Source organism: Apostichopus japonicus, chromosome 19 (assembly GCF_037975245.1).
Source record: "Apostichopus japonicus isolate 1M-3 chromosome 19, ASM3797524v1, whole genome shotgun sequence".
Taxonomy (NCBI): Eukaryota; Metazoa; Echinodermata; class Holothuroidea; order Aspidochirotida; family Stichopodidae; genus Apostichopus; species Apostichopus japonicus.
Window position 1 is genome coordinate 13781137 of NC_092579.1, and position 13130 is coordinate 13794266.

At 36.1% G+C, this 13130-nt stretch overlaps 1 protein-coding gene across 1 annotated transcript; it reads left to right on the top strand.

Annotated features, from left to right (window-relative positions):
* Positions 1 to 1025: 1025 nt before the first annotated feature.
* LOC139960645 (putative solute carrier organic anion transporter family member 1B7) lies at positions 1026 to 11960 on the top strand. The gene is made up of 9 exons (XM_071959181.1): positions 1026 to 1969; positions 3385 to 3843; positions 6516 to 6680; positions 7646 to 7886; positions 8280 to 8418; positions 9187 to 9350; positions 10187 to 10248; positions 10841 to 11058; positions 11347 to 11960. Exons 1-9 carry the CDS (start codon positions 1375 to 1377, stop codon positions 11437 to 11439), a joined length of 2136 nt encoding a protein of 711 aa, XP_071815282.1. The 5' UTR covers positions 1026 to 1374; the 3' UTR covers positions 11440 to 11960.
* The last annotated feature ends 1170 nt before the right edge of the window (positions 11961 to 13130 follow it).

Genomic DNA, 13130 nt, shown 5'->3' on the forward strand with positions numbered 1-13130 from the left:
ATGGAGCATAATTACATTTTTATCCTTTATTTATCCAAGTCATTTGAAACATGCTGTTGTGTGAATGCAAACTTTATTTTATCGTTTATTTACTTTGGTTTGTAACTTGTGAATTCCATGTTTCAGGAGCTGTTTATCCAGTATTGACAATATAGACCGTCAGACCGTATACTTCCTGGTTGTGTGATTCTTTCCCGAGGCTTACTACCTCAAATTTGCGTTTTTCTTCAATAATGGTACTTAATGACCTTGATGAATATTGATTTCCAATCAGAAGTGAATCTGATCACGGTAAGGTTATAACAAAATAGAGCAGGCAGGGACAGAGTGATGGTGAGGGCGTGCTGCACAATGATGGAAAAGAGAAAGTTGAAGTGACCTGGTGTATAAAGAGTTCGTGGAATAAATACAGATTCTACCTTGTCATAATGACCAAGGTCAGAAATACTTGTCAATTATCATCTTTTTCAACTGGACTATTAACCAAAAACCCACTATACAAATCGTGTCCAGTTATTGGGACTGTGGGCGTTCTTATATATCACCGATTTCAAATAAATTGTTTGTTTGACTTGTTTGTCATATGACGTTTAATTAATTGCTTAGTGATTTTTGTTTTTTACTTCCCATCTTCTTAGAATAACTTGAATCAAGCTCTATTGGTGGTCATTTGAAAATGCTTTCTTTTGAGATGCGGCGCATGATAATTTCCACTTAGTAGTGTGAATAGTTCAGAAGGCATGCAGCGGTAAACAATGAAAATCTTCCCATCTAGCCTTTTCTTTCAAGCTCTGTGGTTGCTATGGAATTGATCTTTTTATTAAAAAGATTGATCCTTTATTGTAAATACACAAACAAGCAGCCAGGGCCCAATTGGTACCTATTACAAGTGGTTTCATTTCATGGATGGACGATTCCATTGACTGTATAGGGATGGTATGACATGCATAACGTCCTTCTCTCTCTCTTTGCATGAATAATTATTATACAAATAATCCACAATTCTCTGAATTTGTTTACTCTGACGTCTTGTTTGGCAAGGTAGCGAATTTGTTAGGTCAATTATGAAAAGAGAAAAAAAAAAAGAGATTTTTTTTTTACGTTTACAATATTTGTGTCCCCTATACACAAAGTGAACTGTCCCATGGTGAATTTTGTCCCAACACGAAATGTATGCGGTGTATGTTTGTACATTGGTTAATTTATTACGACTGTAGTAGGAAGGGTAAGTACATTCATACGTGTGCATGTATGACAGAAAAAGTTATCAGCTAAAGAGATTAACACCTTTGTTTTCTCATTTAGTCGATAATAGGAATAAAAACAATCAATCAATACAAAAATATAAAAAAAATTGTAAACAATAATTTAGAAATGGCCAGCAGTAATAACCAGAATAACGTGAAAAGTGCAGTAGCATTCATGGTTTTAACATCACTAACAATATTGACTAGAACCTCCGACGAAGGTTTCTACTCAGCCGTTTTAAGCAGCCTTGAGACTCGCTTTCAATTGAAAACTTTTCAATTAGCTTTAGTTCAAACAGTTTCCAGTGTCTCTTCATTTACGACGGTCTTAATAATAGGATATTTTAGTGATTTCAGTCACAAACCATACATTATAACCTTCGTTGGTCTCTTAACTGCCGCTGGAACGTTACTTCAAGCTATGCCAAGATTTCTTCATGAATCATCGCCGACACTCTTGCTTTCAGTAGAGGAAGATGTGGAACACTCAGTTGGGAAGTCGTCATCCGATTGGATCTGTTTGTCACGTGATGACAGAAACAGGAATATTTCACTAGAATGTACGGAAGAGGATAGTGAGATATCAGGTGCACTTTGGAATCAAGTTTGGTGGATTTTAGTCGGTAAACTTGTCCAATCTTTTGGCCAAGAATTAACTCCTATTCTTGCCATAACCTACGTAGATGATTCTCCCTGCAGCAGATTCATACCTGCTTTTCTAGGTGAGTGCTTCTTTTTATAATTTGTTTTAATGTTTTTTTTCAGTAGTCATTTTCACATTCAAAGAGCTGGACCTTTCCTTTTTTTAATTCGTTATTAGAAAAATACGTTCAAACTACGACCGTCATATGATAATTTAACTTAGTATAGCGTGCCATTACGAAATTGTCAATAGTGTCAGGAAAAAAAAACAGTATTCCTTTTGTACAATAAAACTGCGAATGTGATGTGTGTGTGTGTATACTTTGGAAGTTTGTTTGTTTGTTTTACTCGTACTAAGATTGTTCAAAATAAAAAAAAATAAAAAAAAATAACAGAGATGACATAGTTGAACGGAACAGATTGAAAAGAACAAAAAGAGTAACAGGAGCTAATTCCCAATGGGGCCATAGAGACAAAAAAATGCACTTTGAATGGTAAATTCTAATAAAACCAATAAATAAAACTCCAAAAACGCACATATTGCACATATTTCTGAAAAGTGCCTCCCCTCCCCCTCCCCCTCCCCCTCCCCCATATTAGATGACATGCTTCCTTAACTCAGCTTTAAAAGGTCTAGAAGGCTTGATGGATTTATTATGATTTGGAAGAGCATTCCAATCCTGAATTGCCATGAAGTAGAAAGTAGAGCTAACACCACCATTAGAATCAATAACATAGAAATTGTGATGTCTTGATCGAGTCCCCTGATAATGAATAACATAGGTTTTGGTGAAATTGGTGGTGAGGTAGGGAGAACTACAGTTGTTAACGATTTTGTGTACATGGTTTAACCTAATGAATTTAGCTCTACTCTCTACGGATAAAAATCCAAGACCGGAAATTTCCTCCTGCCCAACATGGAATCTTGGGCCTTGCATAAGCATGTAGCGAACCACTTTATTTTGTGTAATTTGAAACTTCCTTTTAAGAGTATTATTTAGGCTTGTGTACCAAGAAGAAGAAGAGTAGTCAAAAAGACATTGAATAATGACCATGCATAGCAGTCTTCTGCACAGTTGAACCTGCAACTGGCTTGGCGATACAGAAAATGTAGCCTCGCATTGGCCTTTTTAATAACATCAATAGCATGCTCGTTAAAGCTCAAACGGTTGTCGATTAAGACACCAAGATATTTGACAACATTAGTAGCAGAAATGGAGTAGTTGCCACTGGTAGTAATTTTGAAGTCACCAGCTCTTTTGAGCATGCTATCAGTACCAAAAAGAATTAATTTAGTTTTCTCAACATTGAGATAGAGAGAGTTTGTCGTCAGTAAACCAGTCACTGCACGCTTCCAGGGCCTCTCCAAGTCTTTGGGAAATCACCCTGGCGCTCTTGTGGCAGAACAAAATGGCACTATCATCAGGGAGTTGTTATGGAAAAACTCCCTAGTCTCACGTTGTCGTTAATTCTGCTACTCTCTTTCTTTCTCTAGTGATACTAGGAGCCAGTAAGCGAGTTGGCTTTATATTTGGTGGTCTTGTGGCTTCGATGTCCCTTCAAATACCATCTTCTTGGCCTACTACCAACATGGCGGACTTTCACGGAGAAACCACGGATCCCGACCAATTAGGAGCTTGGTGGTTGGGATTCATGATTCATGGTATATTGATGATTTTACTAGCTCTCCCAATGGCGTGCTTTCCAAAGAGAATGTTAACTAAACCAAATACTCCAGAAAGACGGAGGAAGAAAAGCAGTACCCATATCAGAGAAGCTGAGATCAAGATTAACTCCATAGACCATAGCGGACTGAGCCCTCGCCATAAGATTTCACAGGTATACCCCGATCGCTCCAGTCAATACACAGAGAGTGGAAACACGCTAGAAGAAATCTCGGACAATACAATCAATACAGACGACAAAGAAGACGGCTGCGAAGGCTCTACTTCAGGTAAAGTTGTTATTCTTACTTTTGTTGTCACAATTTAACAAAAGAGCGAAACAATTTTTCTTGGCACAATTTTCTTGGAAGAATGAGTTGCTAAAGTTAACGCCTCTGGCACTTAACGGGTTAATGAATCGCTAATCCGTGTTCAGAGTTTATGATGGGTACATTTTGAAAGACGCAGGAGGCTATATAGTTAATCACTTTAACATCTCTATTGTGTATCTATAGGCACATATCATATAGACAGGTTTGCATGCTCATCTGCAGTTTGAAGCAGAAGACCACATTAATGAAAATTTCATTCTTATTCTCGGTTGCTGTAGCAACGGTTGCAACTGTAATGCCCAATCAAAACTTCGAAGTATATATGGAGTATAACACCGACTTATTAATACTTTAATATTAATATTCAGCAGTTATTTTTTACGACGTTTAAAAGCGACCACACGTATGGGTGAAATCCGTGAGGGCTTATTGATTACAACTTACACGTCGGGTGGCTTCCAATTCAACATTTTAACTCAAATTTTTATGGGAAAACCATAGAATTCTCTTGGCATGAACATCCCACCTTACTATGACCCGGCCGGGTATCGAACCCGGAACCTCCCGATTGCTAAGCCCCATTGCTTCAAATGCCACCGCTTTAACCACTCGGGCACAGCACCGAGTATATACACTCTATATAAGTTCATGTATTGTGTGTACGTTCAGTTACAGTGTTCCACTTTGAAATATGGTCAAACCATAGTTAATGAATTGGAACCCAAGCAATAGGAAACCACAATAATGTTTAGCCCCAAAGATATTTAACGTTTTGAGGAACATTATTATATCATAATCATTATAATTTTGACATTTTTCAGTAAATTGTTTAGATAACAAGATAATATCTTAAAACAAAAATCAGAAAAATGTTGGATTGCTCATTTGCTTTAAGTGAACAATTTTCTGCAAAATGTTTAATTGATAACTTATCATATCTCGTCAATTCAACTTTCTTCTGCAAAATGTTCAACTATTCACTTCATTCCATTTGAGCAATTGAACAATTTTCTGCAAATGTTCAATTGACAACTTATCGTATCTCGTCAATTCAACATTTTTCTGCAAAATGTTTAATTGACAACTTATCGTATCTCGTCAACTCAACATTTGTCTACAAAATGTTCAATTGTTCACTTCATTCCGACTGAGCAATTGAACAATTTCCTGCAAATGTTTAATTGACAACTTACTCACTTAATTGTTCACTTACTCACTTGGAATGAAGTGAACAATTGAACAGTTACTGAACAGTTAACGAGGGGGGGGGGGTGAAAAAATTGTAGACATTATAATAATTTTCAGTCGTCAGCATATTTTGTTCAAAATCAGCGATTTGGCCTACCCTGTTTTAAACAATGCCATTTGCAGCTTCTATATACGTCACACAAACGCTGGATGAAAACGTGCCTTAATTGTTGAAAAGGAATAGTGTGAAGTATTTAACTTTCTTGTGAATATATTTATAATCTACAAGGACAAGAACAATGGTAACTAACTTTTCAAAAGCTTCCGATCACACCTGCGCTTATGCAAGTAAAGAGAACACCGGTTTATGATGATGCGATGAGGAACGTTTTGAAAAAGATAATTTCGAATGAAGGTCAAACCCTACTCACTTGATCGAAAGGTGCTTGAAAGGTTATTCTCTATGTTGGTGTTATTCGGGGAAACCTTTTAAGCATTTCGCTTATTTCCTTTATTCGTTTATATTTATATCTTTTCCCGTAAAATACAATTCACAGAAAAAAGTGAACACTTAACCTGTTATTGCTTTATCGTTACGAAATTACGGTAGAAATTAGAATTTATTGCTAAGTCAAAGTTTCGACTTACGTCTTTTTCATTATCTTTTTCTTTAAACAAAATTTCAACTGTTCATATCGAAATGTTTACTTTTGACCTCCACATTTACAAGGCAAGGTCTCAACGGTATTAAATATAGACGTCAGCCGAGTCCTATAATGAAACCTATACTTCGTCCTCACATGTGTTCCCCTTCGCGCCAGTAGTTACCCTGAGCGAGAGAGATTACAGTTTGATGCTGACTGTATATAACGCTTAATGAAGTTTATACTGGAAGTTTATCTTGAACTGTTAAATATGTAAAACATGGGTTTGCAAAAGAAACAAAAATCATTCAATTATACACTTGAAAGTAATTCACATGTCACAGGAGATTGTCAGACAATAGAGAAAGTTAATTAAAGGATAACTGAATATTCATGGAGATACGGGTGGTGGCAAGGCTTTGGTATAGATCGAAAGTTACATGCTAATATGATTTTGCATATCTTATTTTTATTACTTATACCAGATTTATATAGCGCTCTTTTCATGCTTAAGCATGTTCAAGAGCGCTTTACAATGACAACAAAATGACAAAACCTTTTAAATATGAATATGAATATGAAATAATATATATATGTATATATATATATATATATATATATATATCTGTAAACGTTTGTATGACATACAATGTACCGTATGTTGAGAAAAAACAAACAAATAAATGAAATGAAATGAAATATATATATATATATATATATATATATATATATATATATATATATATATATATATATATATATATATATATATATATATATAATTCGTCTATCTTGCAGGTTATTTCCGCTCTTTAGGACGTGTTCTATCAAACCCTGTGATATTGACACTGATTTTAGCAGAGAATGTATTTTACTACGCTGCATTTGCTGTCGGGCCTTATCTTACCAAATATGTTGAAATTGCGTACAGCGTGTCCAAGTCCGAAGCGGCCTACATTAGAGGTAAAACAATTACCATGGCATTATTTACACTCTTTTCAGGAGATTCTGGTATACAAAACATGTCTTGATTTAAGCATTTTATAGCACAAGTATCTCCTTCATTTCTTTAACTTGGATGAACTGCTATTCTATCTTATCTTTTAATGTTTAATATTTTTTAAAGCATCTGTCTACGTGTGTGTCTTAAATCGCTTCCTAAAATTCATTAGAAATACATATTCATGCTAGAAGAAGAACAAGTGGTCACCGTTAATGGAACTTTTTATTACTGACACTCTCAGAGAATATTGACACTTACTAACTTTGCGTCTTCTCGATGCAACATTGAATATTTAAAGAAGTAAAGGGATACTCCAGTCAATGCAATATTTCTCTTTATAGAAGAAAATATTCCACACTGGTATTCCACACATTCTATAGCTGATATCCCAATCTAATTATGTTGTCCCTAACTCAAGATATGGTTCATTGACTATTAACCTAGTTATGACTGGCTATCATCCCTCCCTCATGGAGAAATCTCATGCAGGAACTTTTGTAGGATGAACTTGTCATGTCAAATATTTTTCAAAAGTTTTTTTTTTCCTATTAAGATCGTTTTCTGTTTATCCTTGACATGTGATACCTTTTGAAATGTTTGCCTATAGATGTCAATATTTCTATATTCTATAAATTATAATCTCATCAAAACTGCAACATATTATTGTACACATTTATATTTCTTCTTTGGATAATGTGTTTAAAGAAAAACAAAACAAAAATCCTTTTAGCTGAATTGTACATATTTATATAATATTTCTTTAAACAATCCAACGACAACCGTTTGACTTTGTATATTCATAACATCTCTATTGACATATAAACAGAATGATTTCCTTGGATTAATTCGGTTTCGATTACTGATGTTTTGTTTGCATGACTAATGATTAATTTTCTCGTTAATTTCTCTCCTATATAAATTATAGTTTATGCCAAGAGTCCTTCGATCCTGATTGGGTACATTATCTGTATCTTTTTCATGACCATCTTCAAGCTTAGACGTCGAGGGGCCATTACCTGTGTGGCTATATCCTTCACTGTCGTTGCATTCATTACACCACTTCAGTTAATGACTGGCTGTAATAACAAACCCAGAGCTGGGATCACCAAACCTTATCATAAATCGACAGATTCTGAAACCACTGTTCCTGCAATATCCACATCGGAGTAAGTATAGATACTCTTAAGGTTCATCATGTCTGGGCCCAAAATTTAAACACGCCCAAAAAACAAAACAAAAATTGAAAGACGTTAAACTTTTTTTCCAAAAGTACTTTCCTATATAGCGGAGCTCTTGAGCTTCCAAATTATTTCCAGCCATTGAAGAAATGTTAATATAGACACTTATATATATCAGTGGATACCCACGTGTTACCAGTAATATCAACAAGTTTCTTGAAACTTGAACATAAAGCCATCCCTTCCCTTCCCTTCTCTTCCCTTGCTGTTCGCCGGTTGATTTATTAAAACGATTATGGAATTTAATTCCACATACATATTGCATACTTTATGCTCTTGGTCGTGTTGCATTGATTACTCAACTTTTTTTTTGCGTTACAGGTCTATTCCATTACCTGCTCTGACGTCATCTTGTAACGCACAGTGTTATTGTAGAGAAGCTTACACACCGGTCTGCGGGTCCGATGGTACCACTTACTTTTCTGCTTGCCACGCGGGCTGCACCATCCAAAACGAAACGGTAAATGGAGTGGGCTCCTTCTTAACACTTGACATGCACCCCGTCTACATGAACCCCATCTATCATGAAATAACATGGAAGGCAGCGAACATGTGCGCCGACTGGCTCTGACCCGATGCATGTGTGAGGTCACATGTCACTATACGCCAATGGTAACGCCACTCTGTAGAAAGTTTAACATTAAAAGGTTCGCAAGATATGTTGATGATGATGATGATGATGATGATGATGATGATGATGATGATGATGATGATGATGATGATGATGATGATGATGATGATGATGATGATGATGATGATGATGATGATGATGATGATGGTGATGGTGATGGTGATGGTGATGATGATGATGATGATGATGATGATGATGATGATGATGATGATGATGATGATGATGATGATGATGATGATGATGATGATGATGATGATGATGATGGTGATGGTGATGGTGATGGTGATGGTGATGGTGATGGTGATGGTGATGGTGATGGTGATGGTGATGGTGATGGTGATGGTGATGGTGATGGTGATGATGATGATGATGATGATGAGAGTACTGAGCCACGACCCACCAAAACACCCACTTTTGGGTCATGTCTCGTAGCTGTGCATATCAGCATACTTGTACAACGTATCACTTGACGATATGGACATGGCATTCTCCACATCCCCATATATCTGGAGAGGCTTTTTTGCACTTTCAGCGCAGTTTTTCTTCTCTTCCCGCCTTGTTTACTCTATTTGTAAATATTTTTTCGCTCTCGAACAGATTTACGGACGATGTGCGTGCATTGACGATCGTCACATGACAGCTTCACAAGGAGAATGTGAGCAAGAGGAATCCTGTTGGTTAGTGGTTAGCATCATCATCATCACCGTCATATCTTCCATCGATTCATTTGTCAGTACTCCTAAATCGGTCGCTAAAATCAAGTGAGTTATCGACTTGTCACATAACGTCATATTTCATGGTCCTATATATATACCCAAGCCTGGTCATAGGTGGTAAACACGTTGATATACTTAAATAGGACAGTTTCATTTATTTCCTATTGTCAGTTTATCGGACTATTTTATAAGAGAGATCCTCGAGGGGTTTACTTTATTCCCAGCGGAGTCTTCTACCTCTTGAATTTACCATATGTTTTGGAGAGAGTAATCGATTCGAATATATAGCGTGAGCCGTAATCATTTTTGAATGAATGGGCCAGATATAAGGAGTGAAAAATTGACTGGGCCGCACCTTACCAACGACCTGCAGGCTGTTGACTACAAACCTTTGATTCCGAGGACTTTCAAACAATAGAGTGTTGTACTTAATCTGTATTCACAGATTAAGTAAAAACATAATGTCAATACAGTACAGTTGATAATGGGGATAATAAGCCTACCTGACAGCATTATTAGTGCCGATAAATTCTAAGCAGCTAGCTCGTTTTTTTTTAATGATGTAAAGTAGATTGATTTTTTCTTTTTCTTGAGATATCTCACGGGCTGCAAAAAAGTCATTGGTGGGCCGCATGTGGCCCGCGGGCCGTAGGTTGCCCACCCCTGCTTTAATGCAATGTTACCCATGCTCCACCCCTGACCAGGCTTACCCTTCCTTCATACCAAGTTGCCTCAGCTACAAAACGCGGCTATGGTATCACGTTATATTTAATATAATATTCATGAACTTCTTTATAAATAAAACATATCCTGTCATATCTGATAATATTCATTCGAGATATCATTCCATCTAACTTAATCGTATTTGCTTTTATCGATAGATTTGTACAGAAACGAGATAGATCGATGTCATTAAGTATCAGCAAGTTTGTGGCGGGAATTTGTGAGTATTAATTGTGACTAAATACATTGTGAAAATTCTTCCGTAAAATAAGGAAACAAAATGAGTAAAAAATTTCACTCTTATTAAAGGGCTTCCCATCTCCAGCCCCGGCATCACCGCCATATCCTTATTAGCCACGTTCCTGTTGTATATGAGGTGTATAATCGTTGGCCAATCAAATTGACAATTGTATTTGCCGTCATTATTTCTTCATTTAATTGCTTTCATTACACAAATGTTCTCTTTTGTTCTATTGGAGTGTTACCGATAGGCTCTACTATCCTATAACACTACCCTCCACACATATATCCTGTATAGGCCTATTTTAAGTTAACTTTATCAAATATATATAGCCTATGTGTGTAAACAGTGCATCTCGCTGTAACAACAAAAAAATAATAATAATTGCTGAAATTAGTTAAAATATCAAGTGAAAGTTTTGGTTTTATTTGATCTTATTCTAAAATTGCGTCGTCATGGTGTATAATACAGAATAACATTTAGCCTATATACTGTACATATCTATAAACGTTTAACACTTTGTGACAAAAATGCATATATACATTACTCATATCTTATATGTTTCTTGCAGCCAAGCTTCCGTCTCACATGGCCTTTGGTTGGCTGTTTGATCAAAGTTGTTTGTTATTTCAAAGTTCTTGCGACCGGACTGGGAACTGTATCGTATATGATCAAGAGACAGTACGCAGTTATGTATTCGGCGTTGCTTCTATCGCAGCCTGTTTCTCCGCCGGTTTTGCACTACTGTCGCTGCTATTCGCGGGCAGACTACATACGAGACGAGGCAAGGTAATGAATCCATTGTTGTAGGAAACGATTAGAAAACTATTCCAGTTTCATCTGCCCTCACCCTGACCAGGGGCGGGGATGTAGGGTGCGCAGGGAGTACACCTCCACACAAACCCACGAGTTGGTTAAAAACCTCAAAAGTGTCCCTTTCATAAATTAGAATCGCTCATTTTGGTAATATAAATACCATGTTTTGTTGTCTGTAGAGAAGTAAAGTGCCGGAGTCGTATTCACTTACCAAATATGCCCAAATTATGTTTGTTTCTCTTTATTTTTCTTTTGCTGCAGATGTCATTCAAGCCAAAGGATGAATTTTGTTCGAATGAAACATCTTCAGGGATATACATCGAGAGGGCGACGTACACAAACGTAGTGGTCTAGAGCAGTACTTTCTCACGCACAGTATTAGGCTAGTTAAACTACGTCCTGCCTAAAGTGATTAACTCAAAAGTCAATTTATTTTTAGTATGCATAAATTTGCATTAAATTATTAAATTTGCAATAAATCGTTATATGCCTTATATGCGTGTCATAGATGCACATTGACAATTTGTATTGCTTTATTATTCACTTTATTGTTCTTGACCTTTGACTTGGGATGGTTCCAAGTTACGCTCCATGGGTTTGTGAAACCTATGCAATACCAATATACACTCTCCTTCTGATGTATCCACTTTGTAAGTAGAACATTGAATTTCAAGTGCCGAAAACCAACGATTCTTTCTTTCCAGTAAGTTAATTGTGCATCTATGATATGACTCTTTTACTATACCAAACGTAATATAATGTTTTCAATGGCCATAGGCTATATCTTGCAACATGAAATTTAAAGAAGAGGGCCAACTTTGTTGTTCATGTCAGTATCGTCGAAAAGACGTGGCGTAATTAAATATATATAAAATAATATAATATATATATATATATATATATATATATATATATATATATATATATATATATATAATACTCATTTGAATTACAATTCATCTTTTTTAGTGAAAAGTTAGAACAATGCAACTGAAACTTAAATCGCGGTCTTTAAGATTTTGCGAATTCTCAAGTTCACATTAGAATTATATATTGGTTTTACCAAACCATGAAGAAAATTGGCAAAGATTGCTGCTGTGTCTCGCGTGACAATACATGTATACCTACCCATAGGCGTAGGAGGCGGGGTGGGCTGGCAGCCCCCCACTCAACCAAATATTTTTGTGAAAATTCGGGCAATATTCTGAGAATTTATTGGGGTAGCTACTGAAAGAAAAATAAACTGCAAATGATGTAGCTAAAGGAAATCAAGTTTTCACCAGCACATATATATTCGGTAATTCACCAGTGTGTTTTTCAATGGTTAAACTTTTATTATTATCATTATTTTTGTAACGACTTCCCCCCAAAATTGTAACCAATATGGAAAGGTAATAACACGGCAAATTATTGTATGTAATATGGCATGCGATGTAATAACCAATGCATGCCTATATGATATGTTGAAAGCGCGCGGATCGCGCGAAAAAAGTTTGGTTATATTTTTCGGGCAAGTCGTTACAGCCCCATAAATCAAAGTGGGCTCCTACACCTATGGACCTACCGTGGGTTTAAAAATATAGTCTGGTGGCTAAAGTTGATGGCTTAACAAAAAAACAAAAAAATCTTCTGAATCTAACTGTGAAAGCCACATCCTCATAGCATTTAGCATTGCGAAGATACTGAATTTTTAAAATGTAATATTTTCTAACTGCATCAGATCACTTCAGCTGATAATGCCTCTGTTTTTCTTTATAATTTGTCGATTATTTGTCCACAAACAAAACGAAATATTTCTACAAAAAAGATACGTTTGGATGAAATTCTTAGTACAGAGAACTTGAACAGGTATACTAGCAATGAATCAGGTTTCAAGGATAATTCAACAAGAATATTATAATAGCCTAAGTAAATTTTTTGAAGAGCATTTGACCAGATGACGTCACAGACGCTTTACTGTGATCCACATTCCTGGAGTCAAGTCAAATTAGGTCACATTAAATTAACCATATCTCGAGTTAGGGGCATGCTATTGAGACGGGGTT

Coding starts and splice junctions, on each gene's coding strand:
- LOC139960645 (XM_071959181.1), top strand. CDS start 1,375: ATGGCCAGCAGTAATAACCAGAATAACGTGAAAAGTGCAGTAGCATTC. Junction 9,351..10,186: donor AAATCGGTCGCTAAAATCAA/GTGAGTTATCGA, acceptor TTTTATCGATAG/ATTTGTACAGAAACGAGATA. Junction 11,059..11,346: donor TACATACGAGACGAGGCAAG/GTAATGAATCCA, acceptor CTTTTGCTGCAG/ATGTCATTCAAGCCAAAGGA.